General features: G+C 41.6%; 1 protein-coding gene across 1 annotated transcript; it reads left to right on the forward strand.

Annotated features, from left to right (window-relative positions):
• The first annotated feature begins 910 nt into the window (after positions 1-910).
• CCDC80 (coiled-coil domain containing 80) lies at positions 911-22,008 on the forward strand. The gene is made up of 8 exons (XM_082054646.1): positions 911-1,517; positions 1,882-3,788; positions 7,589-7,745; positions 11,944-12,080; positions 12,708-12,856; positions 16,120-16,223; positions 17,891-17,971; positions 20,716-22,008. Exons 2-8 carry the CDS (start codon positions 1,893-1,895, stop codon positions 21,060-21,062), a joined length of 2,871 nt encoding a protein of 956 aa, XP_081910772.1. The 5' UTR covers positions 911-1,517; positions 1,882-1,892; the 3' UTR covers positions 21,063-22,008.
• The last annotated feature ends 1,818 nt before the right edge of the window (positions 22,009-23,826 follow it).

The following is a 23,826-nucleotide window of genomic DNA, read 5'->3' on the forward strand; positions in this document are numbered from 1 at the left end:
CTTGGAAAACAGGAAAAGTAGTAGTAAGGGCTTGGGTGTTTTTAGGTGTTAACAATCAACTACAATTAAGTGTGTTTTCCACTGATGGTGCATGATACGCTGAAGCCAGTATGAATCAGTTAAAGACCAGCACAGCATAGCTGTGCATAGCTGTGCCAGTTTACATCAGCTCAGTAAAATGGTGTCATTCACACCATGAAGGGAGACCAAAGGACATGAACCTGCCTTAACTCGTGTCTCTAGGCATTTTTGCACCTTTTCTCTTTCTTTTTTTTTTCTTTTTTTTTTCTTTTTTTTTCTTCTTTTTTTTTTTCCTCCTTTTTTTTAATACTGGTGCACATGCATGGAGAATATAAGTTGTTCTAATTTTGATACAATAGTGAAGTAAACATCCTGATCTCTTTAAAACTACAAATTAACAGCCACGCCTGTATGGTGTTTCCAGAAAAAGACTCTAACAACATACATGAGGACCTGGCAGAGTAATTGGTTGGAAAGTGAAGAGAAATTTGATTTCACTGGAGAACTCCCAGAAAGCAGACAAACAAGGAAAAGGGGGAAAGGGGGCAGAAACAATGGGGTTAAAAAACAATAACTCTCAAACACCAGAGCTATTACTGACAGCAGTGGGGAATGCACTTCTCACAGGACTGTTTCTTACCCAGACAGTGGCCTTTTAATGGGAGGAAAGAGAACGCCAAGGCTGGAGAGTTCCAGGGAGCTGGGACACGCGAAGGAAAGAGTTAAGGCTGGAGTCACCCTCTCAGAAGTGCTCTGTGATGCTGTGCAGTGTTTCAGCCCCCAGAGCCTTCCTCCTCCTCCTCCCTCTCAGTGTGGGAGTGGGGAGGAGGCGGGTTCTGCTGAGCTGTTAAATCCTGACTGAAGTTTCCCCCATTCCCAGTGGCCACCGTTGTCTGAGGCTGGTTCAGATCAGTGCTGGGGTTACCCTGACATTTCTGGGACGACGGCCAGCCAAGAAGGGGAAGAGAAGAAAAGACGAGCCTTTTACAATTTGCTTTTGTTGAAGTGTGGAGAAAGAGGAAAGGGAAGCGTCCTGCTCTTTTCAGCATCACATTCCTGTGTTCCTCTTCAGCCTGGAAAATATATTAATGCTAGTCCTTTCCTCTCTGGAAACAAAGGAGCTAAACGGGACTGAGGAAGCAAGAAGTGAGAAGAAGGCTTGGGAAGTCTAAAAGAGGGAGACTCGGAGCAGCTGGGATTTCCCTTTTCTTAAATGAAATCCCTGCCTGTGTGGGTAACTGGTAGAGCAAAAAGCCAGACCTGCAGGTAAATGGAGAAGCAGAAATCCCAAAGGAAATTTCCGCTAACCTCATCCTGCTTGTCAAGAAGGTGAAGAAGAAAGTTAAAAGATACACGGGGAGACAGACAGGCTCCGGGACCTGTTGGGCTGTGTAAGGATAAATCACTGGGCAGCAGCAAAGCTGCATGGCATTAGTCTCCTTTTAAAGGAAAAAGACGTGAAACCTTGACGCTGGAAGGGGAACTTCCCTAAGAGTGTAAGTCTCAAGTCAAATTCTTGGCTTTCTGCTCTATGCACCCTTTCTCTGTGCTTGTTTGTATGTGTGTGTGTGAGAGCATGAGAGAGAGACAGAGAGAGAAGGATGCAGATCAGTGTGTTTTGGATAGACAGAGTCATGTTACAGACAGATGATCTCATTTTTGCATAAAATGATCCACTTTGTGCTTATCCAAAAATAACTGTAAACTGTACAAAGCCACCAGGGCAGGACTGAGGTGTAATCAGCACTTCTAAATCACAAAAGCTAGCCAGCCTGTGGTCTGCCTTTTTTTAATCCCTTGTGCAAGATATCCTCATACTGTTAACATCTAACTTTTTCTCTTTCTACTCCTCCCTGCAAGCGGATTGCACAATGAACTGGAGGCCAGCTCTCAGCTTAGCCCTGCTGTGGGCAGCATGGCTAGTGTGCGGCTCAGAGAAGACAGGAAGGCTAGCAGAAAGAGGGAGCCATGGAGTTCGGAAAGTGCCCCTGGCTTACAGGGCTCCAAGCAGCTTCTCGAGAAGGTCTGGAGCATCCCTGAGGAATTCGAGCCCGAATTCCCAGCACCCCGTCACTAAGAGGGATTCTTCGGCATCTCCAAAGGCACCTGCCAATCTCCTGCAAGGGGAAGCGCGTTCCCAGGCCAGGGGCAGGGGTACCAGAATGAGACAGGTACAGAGACTCACAGCTGCAGCCAAATACTCCAAGTCTGAGATGATTAAGGACGAAGGGATACCCTCTGCCTCACAGTCACGAGTGGTACGTTTCCCTTCGGGGACAAGTTCTCCCAGTGTCCTGGCCAGCTTTGCTGGGAAAAATCGGGTGTGGGTCATTTCTGCCCCACATGCCTCTGAGGGCTACTACCGGCTCATGATGAGCCTGCTGAAAAATGATGTTTACTGTGAACTGGCTGAGAGGCACATCCAGCAGATTGTGCTGTTCCATGAAGAAGGGGAAGAAGGGGGAAAAGTCAGAAGGATAACCAATGAAGGAAAAATCCTGGAGCAGCCACTAGATCCTGCCCTCATACCTAAGCTCATGAGCTTTCTGAAACTGGAGAAGGGGAAATTTGGCATGGTGTTGTTGAAGAAAACTCTGCAGGTGGAGGAAAGGTATCCTTATCCAGTCAGGCTAGAGGCCATGTACGAAGTTATTGACCAGAGCCCCATCAGAAAAATTGAGAAGATGAGGCAGAAGGGCTTCATCCAGACTTGCAAAGCAGCTGGGGTGGAGGGACAAGTCATTGAGGAAGGCAATAATGGGGGCAGCACCCAGTCTACCCTTGGTGGTGGACAAGTCCAGGTGTCAGCAAGGAAGGAGGAGCCAAGGAGGAGCAATAATCAGCCAACAAGGACCAAAACAGTGAGGAAACCAATGACAACCACGGTGGCCACTCCTCTGCCTACAGTAAGGACCACTACCCTCGCTCCCACCACCACAACTACCCATGCCACCACCCGTGCAGTGACAACAGCAAGCCGGTCTACAACAACAATGACACCCTTCCCTACCACACAGAGAACCTGGACCACAAAATCACACTCCACCACAGAGTATCACAGGTTGCCAGCAGCCCCTGATGCCACCTCACCACGAGTCACAGCTTCTGAAGATTTCTACTCTCCTGCATGGAAGGCAAACCGCAGGGACCGGCAGCGCGGCCACCCAGAGAAACACCTGGTGGCCACACGGAAACCAAGCAAAGCTGCTCGCTATGACAGTTTCACAGAAGTCCCAACAGCTGCCTCAGTGCACTATACAAAGTCAAATGTGGGTAGATTTAAAGATAACCGAACAGACAGGAAGGACTATAACCACAGAGACCTGAATGTCACACCAGGGCAACACAAACCAACTAAGACCAAACCACCAAAAAAGAAGGACCAAGAAAAGATACTGAGCAATGAATATGAAGATAAATATGACCCAAGCAAGCCTGCTAGTTCCCATTTAGAGGAAGAGATTGCAGTCGGAAATATTCCTCCAAAGAAAGGAAAAGAATCAAAGAAACATGAGCGAATGGATAAACCTGAGAAGAAGAAGAAGAAGGACAGGCCTGACAAGCTGCAGAAGAGTGAGAAGCAGACCAAGAAGGACAAAGCTGAGAAAAAGAGCAAGCAGGACAAAGACCGTAGCAAGAAGAACAAGAAGGGGAGTAGGACTGAGAATGAGGATTTCCCCAAGCCCAACAAGAAGCCTTTCATGCAGCCTCCCAGGAAATTGGTGACCGACCTCCTGGAATATTTTGAAGGCAAAAGGCGGCTTATTGTAAGTAACTTGTTCATCTGAATCTTATTACATAAATGAAGTCATATCTCCCTCCTAGTAGGAATATGTGGAACAGAAAGTTTATGGTGCTTTTGTATTATTCTTTTTTGGTGTTTTTGTTTAAGAGATAAAATTTCTAGACCCAAATGATCACTTCCAACAGGGGAGGTTTCACAGCCTCATGTTGGAATTCTTACATGCGGTATTAACACCAGGCAGCCAGGAATTAGGCTAAAACCTCTTCCCAGTTGCTTCCATGAGCCACCACATAGCCATCAGATTATTTTTTTTTCAGTGGGTATGTACGTGTCAGGATATATAGATATATAGTTACGATCGATAAAATGAAGTTGCAGTATGGATTACACCCATTCATCTCTTTGGGGCACTCGCCAATGTTACCATATTGCAATGCTCAGCATGTCCTGCCAGCTGGCACATCTGTTTTGTATTGGTGCTGGTGTCCTAAAACTGGAAGCAAGCTATGCAGCTTGGCAGTACTAGTGCTTGTCTGACTGAGGATATTCACAAAGACGTATGATCAGGTGCCCTGAGGTAGGATTGTTACATTTGCTATTCTTTCTGATGGGAATCTGGCATTCAAATCTTCAAGACATCTTCAGAGATCCCGTGCAAACTTTCTTTTGTTTCATTTTTTTCCCCTGATGTTTTTATTAAACTATGACGCAATGGCAAGTTTTCAAGTCTGAGAAACTCAGCATGGTCTGGAGTTACTTGTCCCAGGGTTTAGTAGTGTTGTATGTTTTTCCAACTACTTATCTAAAAAAACACTTCACCTGGGATAGGAAACAGTTTTAGCTGTAGTACAAATGTTTTTTCTGGCAGATGGCATATACCCTGAAAGGTACACTTTGAAAAACACTTTTAAAAAATATTATTGTAGGAGCCAGTTTCTTGCAATTATTCCACTGCAAGCTGGCCTGTTTCACAGTTATTGTCCAATAGTCAGTGTCACAAACATAGCTTTGACTTTCATGCCCCATATTCCAATACAAACAGCTGAGATGCCAAGCTAAGATTTCAGCCATTGGAATTTAATTAATCACTCTGCTGATGATTCACAGACCTGAGCAGAAGCCAACTTTCTTCTCCCCCTCCCCATTCCTTCAGCTGTAGGGGCTGTGCAAAGCAAGTAGACTTGCATTGCCCAACAGGATGGAAATGGAAAAAAAACATATAGTTGAAAATTTTTAACTTGACTGAATCTTGCAAAAAATGTCTATTAGTTAAATAATAGTTAACAAAATCAAAAGCTCAGAGAAAAAAACTCCACAGAAGTTTAGGATCTTTGAAACTTGGTCATGTATCTCATTGTTGTGGCTTCCAAAGTATGTGCAGCACCGGGACAAATAAAAACAAATTTGAAAAAAGAGCCAAAAACATTGCTCACAGATGTCAGGCTGCTAACTCATTACACCAAGGCAGTCCTGGTAACTTAAAGGCTGGTCTGAAATTTGAATCTTCTGATACTAGGCCACCTCTCAGCTGGATGTCCAAGAAGAGAATTGCGCAATCTCAGAGTGTCAGGCCAAAACTCACTGAAGACAAATTATGCCATTCTGCACGTTACTTTCCCAGTATCTAATACCATCCTCAATCTGCTTCTTCTGAAGTTTCTCAGAGAACAAGTTTGATGTGGTCCTCAGTAAAAGCAGTGGCCGAAGTCTCCTATCTCTTCACCACACACCATACATATGAAAAACAAAGAACTTTTCAAGCTTCTATAAATTGACACCTGCTTATTTGCATCCCTTCCTATCAAACTATTCAACTCCCTTAGGGTCAGTCCTTCAGCTGGATGAACTTTGTCATTCATGAGCCTTCAAACTCGCTTTCTAAAGCATCAGCCCATGCTGCTGTAGAAGTGGCTCTACCTGAGTTATTCCCCATTGCTTTGTTGTACTTTTGTCCTTCAGCCGCTTTAACAGACTGGCTCCCAAAGATAGCATTTAAGTCCTCTCCTAAAAGTCTTTTGAGAGAGATGTGGTTTTTTAAGTCCTACACATCACTAAGGACTTCAGGTTGCAGATTTCAGTTTGAATTTCAAACATCCAGAATTCTGAAGGCTATTCCAGGTTGTCTAATTAATGACAAATATAGGACCCAGCTGCAGAAACTGAAGAAATGTCCTCTCTATAGTGAGGCTTTTATTGCAGTCTTACTAATGTTGAGAAGTCTTGGCTTAGTGAGTTTGGGCTTTTTGTTTACTTCACTGTGGTGATGAATTGCAGACTGATAGTTTATATACAACACCCCATTTATACTCACATCCACAGGTATGCACATGCACATACACACACGTGCATATGAATGCAGACACATACAGTGTACATACTGCCTGGGTTAAAATAGTCCTAGCACAAAGCTTTGATTTGAAGTTTGCTTTGTCTGTAAAATCTTTCCTGCTTTGTTCTACAAGGTTTTATGAAGCAGATCAAATTCAGGCTTGACTGTGTGTTCCTGCTTACGGCCTCTGAAACTCGGAGGACAATACAAACCAATGGTCTGGTTTTGATCTCAGTCCTCAAATCCTTTTCGTGATCCTTTTTTCATTTGAAGCATTTCTATACAATTTAAAAGCATGTTACATGTTATGGCCCAGAAATTAAATCCTCTTTGTGTCTGACTCTCATTCAACTTCATGTCCCAATGCTGTAGTCATGCCAGGGGGCCTTTGTATAAATGAGAGTCAGATCTTATAAGCCTAGAAATGCCTCTTACATTTCAGTACATTGATGAACTGGATTTATAAGGCATATATAATAAAAAATTAGCCTCTGGGCCCTACAAGCTTAAGTAGGCAGCTAGAAGATGATGGCGCCTGTTACAGACTAAGGCATAAGTTTGCAATTGAAGGATTCTGGTGATTATTTATGGCCTTAAACCATAAGCTTTGGATCCAGATTCCGACTCCCTTTGTGTTTGGGGGATTGGTGGCAGGTGCTTGATTGCAGTTCACTGCTGCCAGTTAAAATGATCATATTGCTAGGGCAGTGGCATTCCTCTCCACCTTCTGCTGGAAACTACTGCAGAGGACCACTGCCTGTTGTTACACACACGCCTTCCCTGGTATATTTGCATCTCAGTCTCTGATGAAAGATCTAAGTTTTGTGCTTTAAACTTTTTAAAACTTAAATCTTTTCAATTGTTAAGAGGCTTTGAAATAATTACTATAAACTGTAGATACTTTTTAAACTTTTGTTATTATAATTGTTCTTCCTCCTGTTCTTCTCCCATAGCCACGCCATCTGAGCAAATATAAGTCCCATAAGACATCTAAGTGGCTTAGAAGCCTCTTGGCAGTCAAAACAGCCCCTGGGAGCCCTGCCTGGACCATGGGATGAGGCCAGAGCAGTTGCCATGTTCCCAGTGCTCCCACTGTGAGTAAGGAGAGGGAATCCTAGATTCATGGCATCACTGGAGGCTGAGAGAGAGACCTGGTGAGACTGGCAGGGCAAGGGATAATAGGAAAGTACATAGTTTGCTGTAAAATCCAGTGAAAACTCTTCTAGCAGCACCGCAGAGAGGCAGTGAAGAAGCTGGTGCCACCAGCTGGCCATGCTTCCTAAGGTTTTCTTGGGGCTGGTTGAACACCTTTGGGTCAGGCCTGGGCCTCAAGGTACACTCCAAACACAAATAAATAAAATCAGGCTACAGAGCTGTCAACAGCTCTATGGAAAAACCCAGTTTGCAGATAGTGACTAGTTCTCCTTCAGTAAAATACTCATCTGCTTCATTCCTTATACTAAACAAGCTCTTTTGTCTCTGCCACCAACCAGCTGATCACGACCCCTAAGGCGGACAACACCATGTATGTACAGCAGCGGGATGAATATCTGGAAAGCTTCTGCAAGATGGCAACAAGGAAGATCTCAGTCATCACGATTTTTGGCACCATGAACAACAGCAGCATGAAAATTGACCACTTCCAGCTAGGTTCTTTGGGTTTTTTTTTAATAATTTGTTTCCATCTCATGGGTGCAACACAGAGAGCAAAGGTAGAAATTTCCCAGATTCGGTCAAGATCTAAGCAAGATCATTTATTGTGATCCAGTTGCACTTTCAAACCCATTCACCCTCCTTCCATGCCAACTACACCCCTATTGTATTTATGTAAGTGTGTCTGGTATTTTCATGTTTACACTTCCAGTCCTGTAACTTTGTGGGAATTCTTAAAGCCAGTAGAAGAGTGACAGAATGAAACGGCAGAAAAATGTGATGAGGGCATGGGACAAAAAGAGGAAATTAGGCTGAGCTCTAGCAATATCTTGAATAACAACCTCACTGTCTAACCAAACAGCTGCCCTAACACAATGCCCTGCTCGACCTTGGTTTTTGCAGGACATCAGCCATGGGTGGCTAGATACTGGCTCGTATGATTCAAACACTGCTTAAAGAAACTGGCTGTTGTCATGAAGAAGAGGAAACTGGGGGGTAGGAAATGTTGATGGGAACTGTTTGAGATTATATTGAAAACCTGGCCCAAATTAATCCTGTTTTGAAGTTCAACATCATTATCTCCCTGCTCTATCATATAACATTTTCTTATGTCTTCGCACTCCTCACAAAGTCATGGAAAAAGCTTCATCTTTCAGGCACATACACTGGCTAAACCAATGGCAGATAGAAGCGTGCTATTTAGACGCCTTCCTGCAAGTTCCTTTCCTTCCCAATATCAGCTTTCCTAGGTTTAAGAGCTGATTTTGATATATTCACAAAGTGAGTATTCTCCTCCACAGGTCCAGGCACATTTTTCCCTCTGTACTGGTAGACAGATATTAATTTAGAAGATTTCAATCATATCCTCTAGGTATGGACAACATTACAAATTTGCAGCAGCATACCTGGTATTAAAAGGTTTACTATTTGAAGTCCTGTTGCCTCTCTTTACCCATAAAGCAAGATACCCACCAATGTGACTGCTTATTGCTAGCTATTGTAAAGAAGTTCATCTCACTGAGGCCAGAGTTTTTGGAAGTGCTATAAATCAGAAAAGTAGCTCATTCAGCCATATTCAGTACCACCTTCTTTACATACAGAGTTCCCATACAAATAGGTGACAATGGGCATCCATCTCTCTTAGCTTTGAAAAAACTCGTGTCACTGTTCAGGTCCTGGGAAGCACTCACCAAAGCCAGTGACAACCTTTCCTTTTTTAACATTAGGGTTTGGACAAAGACTTCAGGTCTCAGTCCAGCAAAGCACTTAAGCTTAGCTGTCTCTAGAATCATGTAAATAAACTCATTGCTGTCTGCGTCTAAAGGTTAACACCAGTGTAAATGCTTCACTGGACAAAGGCAAAGAAATAGTATAAAAGCTGCTAGTTTTGCTTATAAGTTCACTGCATCCTTCCTCTGGAAGTTCACCTGGTTTTACCAGATCTTGGGAAGAGATGTGTGATAGAAGAGAAAGCTCAGGAACACACCAGCTTCAGGGTATTTCAGGTCTGGCATACAACAGGCCAGAAGATCACAAATTTACATCTGGCTTCCAGCCCAGCCGCTCTTACTCTCAGAGGGAGAAGACAAAGTGAAGGACCGGGAGCCTTGTGTCCCTGAATGACAGTGAGTCACAAATCCTGCCAGACTGTCCATTTGTGCACCTTCTTGACATATCTGGAGCAGTACAGGATTTTCCACATCAGGCCAAGGTTACTCAAGGTTACTTTTTGTGTACCTAGACCCGACTGCCTGTCAGTGGACTGTTTAGGATTATATTTAGCGTCAGTCTGGCTAATAAACAGACATTCACTCTGACATAGACCATATTCTTTCAGCCTGTTCCAAACTTAACCTACACTCAAACTTTCCCCAAACCACACATATATAACAGCTTTATTCTCACAGGAGGAATTGCCTTCTTGAAGAAAAGCAGGAGACTTAGAAGGGTGTGAGTGAAACCTTACATGAAGTTCATCTTATATTTTTGCTTAAAACATCAGATCCTGAGCTTTTAAAAGTTTCAATAATACAAATGTCTTCCTATTCTAACTCACCTTCTCCTCCAGCCTTCCTGCTTGTACAGCCTCTTCATGGCTCAATCTCTGTCAGCACCAGAGGCAGCAAAAGCTCCTAAGAAACGTTATTTATGCTGTAGCGAAAAGCCTTAGCACACAGCATGATGAGATCTACTTGTAGTGCAGCATCTTGGGACTGAGATAAGAATAACAACAACAGAAAGGTCCACAGAAAAGACTTTTCACTTGAATTTTCAAACACATTTAGGAGTAGTGAATGAAAGAGAGCTCAATAACACTGTTTGGCCAAGATCAGCTCATAGTGAAACCAAGGAGTGTTTCCCAGTTTCCCACTGGAATGACAGAAAAACTGAGTGTCACTGCAGAGGTCTTCTCTTCACCTTGAGTTAGCCACGCGGTCTCTTTTCCCCAACTTATGGGAACAGGTCTTCAGTCAACTAACCACCAGCCCCAGGCTACCTGCCCTTCAAAGCCAGTACCTAATCTATTAGGCCACAGTACTGCTACAACAAACTCCTGGACTTTTTGCAACCTCGTTTGTATTATTTGTAAAGAGTAACTCAGCTTCCCAGTCTGTGTAGCTGCTAAAGATGTATAGAGAAAAGTTTCCACACTCTTTCAGTGACCTTTCTAGAAAGAGCAGAGAGGGAGGACTTTGCAGGTGGCAGTAGACAGTATCAACCCCTGTTCTTCATGCTGATCCCAGATGTCCTTTATCAGGTGGAGGCCAGAGACAAGTAGCGAATTGGAGGCAATTAGATTAACTTGTTGGGGTTTTTTTCTCCCAAGAAATCAATTTCAAGTTCAAAAGGCAGGGCAGCCTTTGTGGCATTATATTTCCCCCCGTGAAACATTTTTCTGTATCACTCTTGTCATTTAATTTTCTTCTTTACGTTGTAAATTTTGAAAGAAAATCTCCTAACAGCTAAACACTGAAGTGCTGTCTTCATGTTGATATCTATAGTCTTTAAAGTGGAACAGTGGCATGGGTCAGTTGGTCTAAGGTATTGAACCATACAGTTATTTTCCATCGCATTTCACACTAACACCTTTTGCATCATTCTATCTCCATATAGACCAATGAGATAGTTTGTTCTTTTATAGGGAATTGTTTGCAAGCATAAGCATGAATTTTTGGTCTATGTTTTAATGGTCATACATGCCATTAGAAACATGCAAATCTCACTTACGAAGCATACGTATGTTTACAAAGTGAATAATCAATGACCACATCCAGCAAACCATCCAATAAGGAATTTATAACATTGCCTATAATTTTTTACAAAACTTTCAACTCAGGTACATATAACCATGTAAAACCATATAAATTACATCTATAACTTGATTAGTATCACTAAATTTTAACATTTGCTGGGGGTTTTTTTGTTTGTTTTTGTTTTCTGTCTTCAGGGGTCTTTTCCTCCCCAAGCATTTCTGAATGTTTTCTCAGGGTAAAGCAGTAAGCAGGTACAAAATGAAAATTAAGTTTTTTCCTGTCAGTGTGATAGAATGGGAAGTGAACATCAGCAAGCAGGTGGAGGAAGAGGGCCACAGCAGGGTATATGGAGAGAGCTGAAGAGCTACCACTGCAGTATTCAAGACACTTTAAACAGTTTCTGGTTTCTTGTAGTCACTAAACCTCACATGTAATTTTTTAAGACTATAAAGGTTAAGCCTAGTGTCCTGGCCAACCTCAAGCTGTTCTAGCTACGTTTTACTGACCCAAGTTCACTAAGCTGTTTCGTTTGGATATGATGCTTTCCAGTTTCTGTCCTAAATTGTTGAACAGTTCCTATTTTCTATTTCAAAAGCTGGTGAAATTATTAGTACATATATACACATGTACAAGCATATTGAAAAAAATCTGAAAGATCTTTCCAGGAAAGAGGGGGCAACCAATATTTTTAAAAAGCAAGTAGAAATGTTGAATACTGAAGTGCATGCCCCTAGGATAGACTAATTTTCAAAAAATATTGGGATTAAAAATTGGACAGTTAAAAGCCGTAGTACCATTCTGATATTTTTTAATATTTTGCCTATGCAGCAGGAAGACGGCTTCTGGGAAATTAATTTCCCCCAATATATCAGTGTGAAATTAAAGGTAGAGTGCCACACAATTCCGTGACTACTTTTATTTCTCCTTTGTCTCACATTAAGATAATGAAAAGCCCATGAAAGTGATAGAGGATGAAGATCTTGTGGACCAGCAGCTCATCAGTGAGTTGAGGAAAGAGTATGGGATGACCTACAATGACTTCTTCATGGTGCTGACGGACACTGACATGAAGGTCAAGGTAAGGGTTTTAACTCATTGAAAGAAAAGGCATTTGAAAAATACGAACAAAAATAATCAATTTTGGGAAATTACACTACATGCTTGCATGTGAGGCACCTGAGAGACTGATGCAGGGCTTGGTCATTGCTGGAGGATAAGAAAAAGAACAGTAAGAGAAATTTTCAGGAATTAGGTAGCTATCTTCACTTTCTGCAGTTAGAGGATTTCAGGAATTGTGGGTTTCTGCTGACACCATAGGAACAGGACTCCCATACTGGCAGGGGGTTTAGTGTAGTACCTGACATTCTAAAACACAGAGTTTGGCTGCTCAGTGAGACGACAACACATTGCATATGGACAATGGTCTAGTTGAATGGCCTTACAAAATAAAATAATGACCATTTTTTGCCTTCAGTGGCCTGGCCTCATCATATTGGGCAAATACTGAAAGTATGCCACTTCCAAGGAGCAGTCTGATTGCAAAAAACAATAATATTTTTCTATGGTTTCTAATCTGGTTTAGGCCTTGTTGCTTGTGTGTAAATAGGAATACTTGAATTTCTATATATCCTACAATGTTGTGACCTATGAAGAAAGACTGCTAATATGTGCATCCTTTTATCCATCTGTTCTTTTTCCTTAACAGCAATACTACGAAGTACCCATAGCAATGAAGTCCGTGTTTGATTTGATTGACACCTTCCAGTCACGAATTAAAGACATGGAAAGACAGAAAAAAGAGGGCATTGTCTGCAAAGAAGATAAGAAGCAATCCCTTGAGAGCTTCTTATCCAGGTATTACCTTCTGTTTTTATCTGCTGCTAGTTCTAATAATTATTGTCTTGTTGGAAAAACAGCCATCCTACTATTTCTGTGATTTTTTTTAATATAGATTTATCAGTATTTACAGTGTTAAGCAAATACAGAGATGTAGCCATAGCTGAATGCAGTCTTCTACAGAGCACTGGAAGTCAAGATGCATGTTCTGTTTCCTGACTGACCGCACATTCTTTGGAGACCAACTTTCTGTACCTCAGTTCCCCCATCATGACATGAAGATAATAACAGTGATTTGCATTAGAAGACTGAACAAGGATTAATTCACAGATGTTTTGAATGCATGAAGCACAGTGCTTATGTGTTTCAATCATCAACCATCACAATCTCATTAATCCCATTCTAATCCCTTCCATGTAGCTCAAATCGGTAATTAATTCTCTGTAACTTTCTTCTTATCCTGCTTGAGAGAACAGCTGGTCTTTGCCAGTATTAGTCATGAATATTCTTAAAGGTCTTGCAGATGTCTCTTGCAAAATGTTTGTGAGACCTTCTGCAGAAAGACAGTTTTGTTTATGCAATCTCCATATGCCCTTTTACTGCTCTACCTGTGAGACCTGCATTCCAGGCAATAAATACATCTGGACTGTGAGGATCCAGATCCATAGAAGAGCTGTGCAGCTCTAGCCCTCTCTGTTACAGGATCATTTACATGAAATTTGGGCTACCCCATCACTCTAGGCCTTTACCTGTTACTATTGTGTCCTTCTCACCTACTACCAAAATCCATGGAAATACACTGTTAAAGCCAGATGGCTATAAAAATAACAGAGGTGGCATGATGGATTATGACTTGAGGAGGAAAGGAGCAACAGGCAAATGAATAGGTTGTTGGTTCATAAACATTTTAAAATTTGATGGCCACTTCAACAGAAAGAGAACCTTTAACCAGATCCACCCCACCCACCTCACCACCTCCTGTTTAGGTCTTAGTGATTCATCCTCAAGACCACCAAGCAGAACCACAGTTTGGAAACAGCTGACCAACACAAGAAAGAGCTTGTATATTGGAAAGAGACAGGACCCAAATCCTTCCTTGCTTGCAAACAGCCCTAGTAATAAACACACATTAGAAAAACAGGCAGGAAAAAACGCAGACTGTTGCATCTATAAACAGAACTGCTGCTGCACAGAATGCATTAGTTGTTTGTGAAACATGCATCAGGCTTAAAATATTGGGTGGACTTCACTAGCCACATTAACTGGTCAGATTCCCGGCTAGATTCATTCCAGCTTTGTCTAAGATTATCTCCCCAGCTGAACAAGAGTCCTGGCATCATCTCCCTGGTGTTGCTCATTGTGGAGGTCAGTTATAATAATGCAAACATTGTTCTTAACAAGCCTGGCTGGCGTGAAAGGAGACCATGAGAGCCAGAGCTGGCTTGAGTAAAGCTTAAAAGCCACATATATCAGGAGGAGATCTTTGAGTTTGGTAGTGGGGAGTCCCCCCTGTAACACTAAGACACTGGCTGTGCTCCTCTCTGGGCTCACAAACAAGAATGAGCTGCAAAATAGGTAGAAGAGGAAGAAAGGATACATAAAGGGAAGCATAAAGGGAAGGGTCTGGCAGATTTGTCAGGACAGAAGCCTATGGCTTCTGATGTCAGAAATAAGGGCATAAATCTGTACAATAGTGTTGTTGAACTAACAGCTGTCAAGGACCAGCTGAATTACTTTCTCAGTAAGATACAGCCCCAGATAAGCACACCAAGTATAGGTATTGCCTAGGGCAGGGGAATAAACAGATTGAGTGGCCTTCAGCCCTTTTGACCTCTGTGCATCTCCAAAGCAGATACTCAAAAAAACTAGAAAGGAATTAAGAGTATCTTGAACCAGCTCACAGATAAGATTCCATCCTGATTTATGCCCTAGACAAAATATGAACTAATGTCTCCACTCTCGGTCACTGCTTGTAGGTAGCCAGGTTCTTTTGCTATACAAACTATCTCAAAGATTTTTTTTTTCCTCCATTTTCAGAGTAACAACATGAAATTTCTCCCCTTTCTTTCATGTCACATATGTGATCCTTAATGCTTCTCATTCCTATTCACATAACTGTATACACATACCCATGTCTCTTTGCTGTTCCTCCTGGGTAAGATTAAAATTAGGGAGCTTTGCATTTCAAGGATTTACTTTTTTAATTATAAAAATACATGCAGCATCAGTCAGTCAATGAGACAAAGACATGAGTATCCCCTGCTCTTTCAGCAACTTATTCTATTATTTTGATCAAGTCTTACCATATTTTCTTCTTCTCTCAAGTGGAACAGCATTGATCCATTGCATTAGCCTTTATTTTGAGATCTTCACATGGTGCTGGAGAAAGGCAGGCTATTGTTATAACAGAGTAACATCTGCATCCATTTAAAAGATCATTTCCTGCTATAAAAATATCCCTGCAGCTTTGCAAATTCCTATAAATCTGATTTATTCAGGTTTAGTGGAGTACCTTTATTCAAAGAAGAGGTTGTTTGGAGAGTATTAAAAAACCCTGTAGTTAGAATTTTTAAAGGTTTCAAGTGTCCTTACGGCATTGCCTTTCTTTGAGAGGACAATAGAAGGTGCTCCTTGTGTGAGTTTGGTTAGATGTGGCATTTCATTTTAAAGAAATATCCAAGATTTATCTTATTGCCCCATGCATGCCTTATATAGCCACAGGCTCACACAACCACATGCAGACAAACAAGCTCATATTTAAAGCCATGTTAAAGTATTTCGAGTGAGTGTGGTATAGAATAAAAAGAGGTCAGTGAGTATTTGCACAGAAGTATGAGTTATGTCTGAAATGAAGATACACCCTAATTCTCAGACAGCCCTTGGACTGCAAAATAACTGTGCAGTTCCAGCAGTGGTGAGTGACGTAAAAGCTAAATGCCTAGTGAGGAATTCTACAGGAATCTTTCTCTCTCTTGAATATACACTTCTCAGCATTGTTGTAACTACTGAAGGGGGCTTTGAGCAAAGATTGTAAGCTCTGTAGTGTTTGTTTGGCAAAGCAGCGAAACTGCAGATGTTTCTTTGAGAGTTTTGGAATTATAAAATTCAAAACAGGCTTTATCCTCTCTCAGTGATGGATGGAACTGGGACGATCTCCCATCCAGCTGTGACTTAAAAGTTGTGAGAGGTATTACATACCTCAGCCTACAGAGAACAAAAATGCTGAGAGGACTGGGTCACATGTAGTGACTGTGCCCCATTGCACTCTCCTCTCTTTCCAGATTCCGATGGAGAAGGCGGCTGGTGGTGATCTCCGCTCCCAGTGATGAGGACTGGGCTTATTCCCAGCAGCTTGCTGCTCTCAGTGGACAAGCCTGCAATTTTGGTGAGTCAAAAGAAATTACACTCTTGCTCCCCAAAACCACATCCTTCCTGGTGATGTGATGGATTCCTTTGCTCAAGTCTGAATGTAGACAGCCTGAGGAGTCCGACAACTGAAAAGTTTGCCATAGCTACTCAAAAGCCAAATGGAAAAGATTGTGCTAAGCAGGTAGTACAGGACACTCTGGCAGCTAAGACATAAAGTGTTCCCTGGAATCATCTGCATGAGGCAGAAGAGGTTAGCACTCCGAAGCTTCTCTTTAGGCTTGTACTTCTAAAGATCAATAGTATTTTCTTCTTCTTACTGCACAAATTAATGATGTAAGTACAATGCATTGGGAAGGGCACATCCTCTAATACCCATCTCACTACTGGGTCAGTAATCAGGGAGATGCATGGACATCAACTTTTTTTCTTTTCCTTCCTGTTCCATTGCAAAAACCTGTAAAAATGTTAATGAAAGTCTCTTTAATCCAAGAAGGACCCTCCCAGCCCCCTAATTGATACTTAAGGTCCAGCTACATAGTCAGTGGAGAGAGATAGGCTCCTCCAGGAGGTACTTAAGAGCAAGACCCATAAACACTCTTCTCTCTTTCCACTATCATAGTGGAAAGCCCAGAGAGACTTACTCCTTAATTTAGATTCCTAGCAATGCAAATACCATACAGGGCCAGACCTGACTCCTACAACAGAATTAAACAGGTCCCATTGAAAAGTCGCTATTTCAATACATTTCAGTCATGCCTGAAGGGAGATCTGCACAGTATCACTGTTAATTCATAATCATCTGACTTTCATTCAGAGCATCAGCATCATTGGGGCGGGGGGGGGGCGGTGGGGAGCGGGGCTGGACTAGATGATCATCAGCATTATCTCATTTGGTAACTACCAAAGTAAACTGTGACATGTAAACCACTTTCTGTAGAACTGAATGTACCCAAAACAGTTCATTCTCCTCACCCTTTGTAAAGGACAGCTTGATGGAGATCCAGGGAGTTCCTAAAGCATTTGTTCTCAATGGGCACTTTAATTAAGTGACAAGTTTCCAAACATCTCACCTCCAAGTTGTAAAAACAGTTACATCAAAAATTTTGTAGATCATACAGACTCACGTTACATGAACAGTTTCTATAGCCCTTAAGGTCTTTCTTGAAAGCAGAGGCAACAGTTCAAGCATCTGCCCAGAACAAATGAATGACATGAATCCCTGTCATAAGCTATTCCCCACAGTCTTTTGGATGTTAACTGTGATAGGTTATATTGCCTGCAAATACTTTGTCACTGTGTGTATGACAAGAGCTTTACTAGTGAACAAAACAGTCCAGAAACATTCTGAATTTGGGGAATGGCCTCTGTAATTTACTGGTGTGTCTGACACTTGTATCCCTGTGCTACAGAACCACACCAAGCACTTCTGTCCTTGGGACACCTACAATAGCTTTTATGCAACTGATACCACATTTACTCGACACTCTAGCTTATCCCCACATTTGGAACAGGTCATGTGGCTGGCAGAGACTCCGCAGATATCAGTATTTTTTCCTCCTAGAGGGCTGGCTAAGACTGGCCCCTAATTTAGCATGTATAGATCTGGCTGATGAAACTCAAATCTGCCCAAGAATGAGCAGAAAGATCTGGTCTGACCCAAACCCTCCTTCATTTCCTCCACAGGTCTGCGTCATATAACTATACTCAAATTGCTAGGACTTGGGGAAGATATTGGAGGTGTCTTAGAGCTGTATCCAATTAATGGTAAGTGACTGTTTCTAGTTTCTTCACTACTACTGATAAAGGGCATAGTGCTGTTTCTTTGCTGTAATTTCTTCAGAGGGATGGGTGTGACTGTGTTTTTTCTCCTTTGTTTTGTTTCTTTTAAGAAAAGCAAATAAAAAGCTTTCTTGGTGTTCCTGTGCTAAACATTATATAGCTTCTGCAGGACAGAAAAGCCCAAATATAATATAGAAGGCATCTCACATATTTATCTTCCACCTAAAAAATACAGTCCCAGGTACACTCCTTTGCCTGCCTTGTTGCCAAAGACAAAGGGCTGTCTGTGCCTTTTACATACTCGAGAGTTTGCAGGGCTAATAGAACACAGGCTACGCAGATTCTCTTATATGGGTCCCCCATTCATCTTCATAGAACCGTTTGGGCTGGAAAAGACCTTTCAAAGATCATCTAGTCTAGCCCCCCTGCCATGGGGTTGCTCAAAGCCCCATCCAACCTGGCCTTGAGTACTTCCAGTGATGGGACATCCACAACTTCTCTGCACAACCTATTCTCATGTCACAGCACCCTCATCCTAAAACTCCTCTTCCTTATATCTAATCTAAATCTGCCCTCTTTCAGCCTAAAAACATTACCTCTTGTCCTGTCTATATGAGCTCTGGTAAAAAGTCTTTCTTCATCTTTCTTATAAGCCCCTGTTACATATTCTACTTCCATCCCAACAGGATATTTCAGGCAGCTATTCTTAGATCTCACAGTCAGGGTACATTTCAAATGCTACAGGTTCCTCTACTACCTAATCCATATAACTGCTTCCATCAGTGGAGGAACAAAGACAGGGAGGAGCTTTTTTATCCCATCACTGTTTCTACTACTCTGTACATGAAAGCATCCTGGTTCTTCTATCGTATTTTAACAGAAGTCCATGCCTAGGAAAGAATAAGAACAGAGAAAGCAGATGTCATAACTCTTTCATCAACACTCCTGCAGCCTCTGCTTACTTTTCACTAAAGGACTTCACGACCTTGGTTATAGTTCCTATTTGTTAAGATCAACCGATCTCTTCTCAGTTTACTTGTGTAACCTCTCTTTGAATTCACATTAACTTCTAGTATGTGTTCTCCTGTGAGAACCTCTACAGATTCACAAGGTACCTTTGATTTGCCCTGAATGTGGCCCCTATAGCTTTGTTTGATAGGCCTTATCTCTTGTGTGGGGGAGAAGGTGAATATTTAATCCCTATCCATCCCTGCAGTGACATTCACAATCCTGTAGACCTCTCCTCAAGCCATTTATTTTACAGACTGCAGTCTTTACTTACTTGGTCATTTCTCATACAAAGCTTATTCCAAACCTATGATCAACCTTGTCTTTCTGACTTTTTCCTTTTTTCAACCACATTCTTTTCAAGTGAGAGAACCAGAAATGCATGCAGTGTTCAAGATGCACACAAACAATAGGTTTATGTAGTGGCATAATAATACTCTGCTTTGTTTTTTATTTTCCTCATGGTTTATAACATCTGTTTTGGCTTTTGGCCATTAGCGAGCACTGAACTAGCCTTTCATGAAACTCTTTTGTAGCCCTAAGATCTTACCACCAAGTGGTATTGGTCAGACTTCATCATTTCTTATGCGGAGTTAGCAAAATTTTCACCATGTGTACCATTTCATTTCAACTGAACAGAATTTCTTCCATCATTTTATTAACGAGTCACACAGTCTTACAAGGGTGTTCTACAGTGCTTCACAATCATCCCCTGCCCTTACTACTCTGAGTATCTCCACACGGTCAGCACACTTCCTTACCTCTACGCTTATACCTTATGTGCATCATCTACAAACACACTGAACAGCGCACCAGTCCCAGCACAACCAACTGCAGAACTTCACTGGTGACCTCCCTCCACTCTAGTAACTGATCATTCACTCTCACCTTGTTTCTGCCTTTCAACCAAGCTATCAAAGTTTCTTTTGAAGCCTTCTAGAAATCCACACAGCCTCTATCAGCCAGACCACCCTTAGCCATCTGCTTGCTGACCTACTTCAGAGAACCTCAACACATTTTTAGGCAGGATGCAACTTTGTAGGAGCCCTGTTGCCAAGCCAACTGGGTATTATGTGTGTGTGCATATATATACGTGTGTCCACTGATGTCTTACAGTTCCTACTTATTAAACCAGCATAGACTTCACATTTACAAGCCTGGAGTTCACTAGATTTGCACTAGAAGATACATGTGGACATGACATCTACCACATCCCATATCTCACATATCTTGACAGTTCAAGAGTGAGGTTTTATCCTGCCATTAATGACCCAGCAAATTCTTCCTCCAGTTCTTCACACTTTCATGCTTCAATTCTTGTGATTTCTTTCACTGTGACAGTTTTTCACATATGTGAACCAGTGACCCAAGCTGCATAGAAGCTAAAGATGTGCATGTGTGCTGAGTGACAAAAAGGTGTGCCACACTCCAGTAGCTTCAGCCTAGAGAGTAAAGACAAGTTTACTAACCCTATCAAAAGTGTTAAAAATACATCTGCAAGTTCACAGTGGAGTAATTTCATTTTGGAATGAGGAGATCCTGAGCTTCATAGAATCATAGAGTTCTATGATTCTCATACATATGAGCTTGCACATTACAAGAATCTTACATGGCCAATTATTGGGCTGTATCCTGTCTCATGTTGCTAACTTGCTTATCTACAAACCATCATCATCGTCTAACCAAAATATCAATGCTGGTTTTATGTGATCGCTTTCTAGGAAGCTCTACTGTAGACCGAGAAGAGATCCCACCTAATTTGGTGAAAGACATCCGAAATTATTTCCAAATTAGCCCAGAATATTTCTCCATGCTTCTAGTTGGGAAAGATGGAAACGTCAAATCCTGGTATCCTTCTCCAATGTGGTCTATGGCGATTGTGTATGATCTGATTGATTCCATGCAGCTTCGGCGACAGGAAATGACAATTCAGCAATCGCTCGGCATGCAGTGCCCAGATGATGAGTATGGTGGGTATGGTTACCATAGCTATCACCAGGGATACCAGGAAGGTTACCAAGATGACTACCGTCACCATGGAAGTTACCATCATGGCTATCCGTACTGAAAAGAGCAACTCAGCCTCCGGCTGCCCCGTGTCTGTCTTCTAATAGCTATGCAAGCAATCAGTGGCCAGTTGCAGAAAGTCTTCCTAGGCCACACAGATATCCGTGCTTCCGTCTTCCACTGTTCAATCATGGGACTTTGGTCATTTGCCTTCTTAAAAACGCAGAAGCCTTTACAGTGAAGTAATCCAAACCAGTAGCATTGAAGCTTTAAACAATAAAGACTCCTTTATATTTTTAAGCCTTTATTAAAAAAAAGGCATCAACAGGTGCTGTTTGTATTAAAACCAAACAAAACTGGTCAACAGCCCCAGTCCATGGACACTACTGTAGGGCAGGACACAAACTGTCAAAAAAATAATGCAATGCTCTTTTTAGTATTTCTTTCTAAGGAGAAAAAAGTGTATTTATTGGAAAGTGGGAATTTTGCATTGTGCTCATGAAGACAAGCAAAGAATCACACTTCAGGACTTTCCCAGAAAAGGAAAATTTAAGAAAGGAAGTATGGGGCGGGCTCTTTAATAATAACAGCAATAATAAAATCCTTTTGAAGTACCTTGTCTAAAAAGACAGCATCCCTTCTACAGTGCATTAACACTGTAATTAGCTGACTTTATCAATGAAAATAAGAATTGATAGTTATGGCAGCATTTGTTCCAATACAATACAATGTAAAGTTCTTAATTAGAAAGCTTGCTGTATGGTCATTTGTTCTTTTAATTGAGGTCCCAGCTCTCTTAGGTCCTGCCCACCTGACAGTTAAATCCAAGTTAATGAGAGCTAAGTGGAAACACCAACCCTAGTTAGCATTGTCTGAAATACAGAAAACTGAAAAGCATTATTTTCATTAGAAATAAAAGGAACAAATTCTCATTCGCTTGTATTTTAAATAAGTTGTAACTAGCTCTCTATAATGTTTTTAATTAAACTATTGCTCTAAATTTTAAATTTCCTTCTACCACTTCTTCTCATACCATCCCACATGAAAAAAAAATCTAGACTAAATGTTTATAAAACTATTTGGGAATAATTTGATCTGCTACTAAACCAGCTCTATTTTTGCCACACTTGCCGAAATGGTGTTCTTCTCCCTTTTCATTGGTGTCTTTGGGCATTGGATCTGCTGCACCACCCTACTCCTACTGAAATCAGTGGCAGGAGCTGCATGCATAGCCATGCTTTCAGCATCACTTGGGTCATTTCTAAACATTAAAGACCCAGCAGAAAGATTTAGGAACATGCTGAAGGTATCAAGCCTTCATAGTGGCACAGTAGTCACTTCTGATGTTGAAGGCATGCCTGACTAGTCACATTTATTTTTATAATCTGTGACATGGGTGCACATGCCATGTATAGATACGTGCAATAGGGCGCACTCACTAGGTTTTGCCATCTCAGCAGTAGCACAGGAATAGGGAGAAGTTACAGCTCTAAGCTGGCCAGAGTATGCACCACAGCTTGAGTTTTAGCATTTTCCTAATTATTTTTTTTTCCAGACAAAACCGGAACTGAGTAAAGCAGCAAGTTCACTCAAAAACAGATGATTTCTTTAGAAAATCAGTCACAAGAGGTCAGACCTTGCTTGCCCTTCTGAATGTCAGCAAGGCAGAGAGACGTGGAGAGGTCACAGGGCCTGGCCACTTCTTCCTTAGCATTACAAACTTGGTCACCCTCTGGGGCAGGCTGCCCTCCGTAACACAAAGTCTAGTGAGCACAGGGTAGAGCTCCTGACTTACCTTTCTCTGGTGACTGGAGCTAAGGCAGACACTTGATAGAGCAACAGAACCATTTGGAGAGGACTGCTGCCTGCAGAGCACTTCCAAGAGCTCATTAACTACAGTACTTCCACAGCTGAAAGCAGTGCAGAGAAATTAAAACAACCAAAGAGGAGTTTAAAAAAAAATCACAGAACTGAAAGGTTTCTAGAAGGTAATAGGAGGTCACATAGCTCAGTTTTAGATAACAAGTGTTTATTGCATCAGTGTGTTAAGGTCAGCTACCTAACTTTCTTTGCCTCAAGCAAAAGCAGAGGAAAGTGTACCAGATGTCTAACAGTTACCTTCTACACACAAAAAGAGAAACACCTTTGGGGTGCATTTTTTCCAGGTGTTCATTTCAACTTTTCTGTAACCTTGCTTTCCATGTAAAGTTTCTAAATGAAACCCTTTTTAACCCTCATTACAAATCACGGAAACTAAATGTCCTGTGCTGAGCAAGAGGAGACAGTTAACTTACAAAAGAGAGTGTAACACCTGATCCAAATTATTTTCTTTTTTCCCCTCTCCAGAATTCAAAGTTATGCAAATCCAGCCTAGGCATTCTGTGGCAGCTGCATTAAAAAGACAACTCCAAACAAATTACCCATTTATAAGGGAGGCTGGGATGAGCTCTTAACCAAAACTACACACTGAAGTATTCATTGAATTTGAGGAAGACTCACTATTATTCTACATTCTGGTGCAGATTCCTGTCTTCATCAGAAACTGGCTCAAAATTACCAGAAACTTTTAGCAATGATTTAAAAACCTGACTTTGCAACCTGTCTCCCCCTATGGAAAATTAAAAGTCTGAAGGAACACCAAGCCAAAAAATCCTTTCAACAATAACACATAGTTATTTTGAAGACTATAAGCATTTGGAGCTACAATACTCCAAATAAAGACTTCACTTTTTAAAACACAAATCAAATCCAAAGCACTTGGATCTGTCCCTGCAGTATCATTCTGAGGACACTTACTGAGATTAAGGTCCTATTTCTACAGCCTT

This window comes from Streptopelia decaocto (assembly GCF_964273445.1).
Source record: "Streptopelia decaocto genome assembly, chromosome: 1".
NCBI classification, from domain to species: Eukaryota; Metazoa; Chordata; class Aves; order Columbiformes; family Columbidae; genus Streptopelia; species Streptopelia decaocto.

Excerpts from the sequence above, each read along its gene's own strand:
- CCDC80 (XM_082054646.1), top strand. The coding sequence starts at position 1,893 with ATGAACTGGAGGCCAGCTCTCAGCTTAGCCCTGCTGTGGGCAGCATGG. Across the intron at positions 3,789-7,588 it reads AAGGCAAAAGGCGGCTTATT|CTGATCACGACCCCTAAGGC; the intron begins GTAAGTAACTTG and ends GCCACCAACCAG. Across the intron at positions 12,857-16,119 it reads CTTGAGAGCTTCTTATCCAG|ATTCCGATGGAGAAGGCGGC; the intron begins GTATTACCTTCT and ends CTCTCTTTCCAG.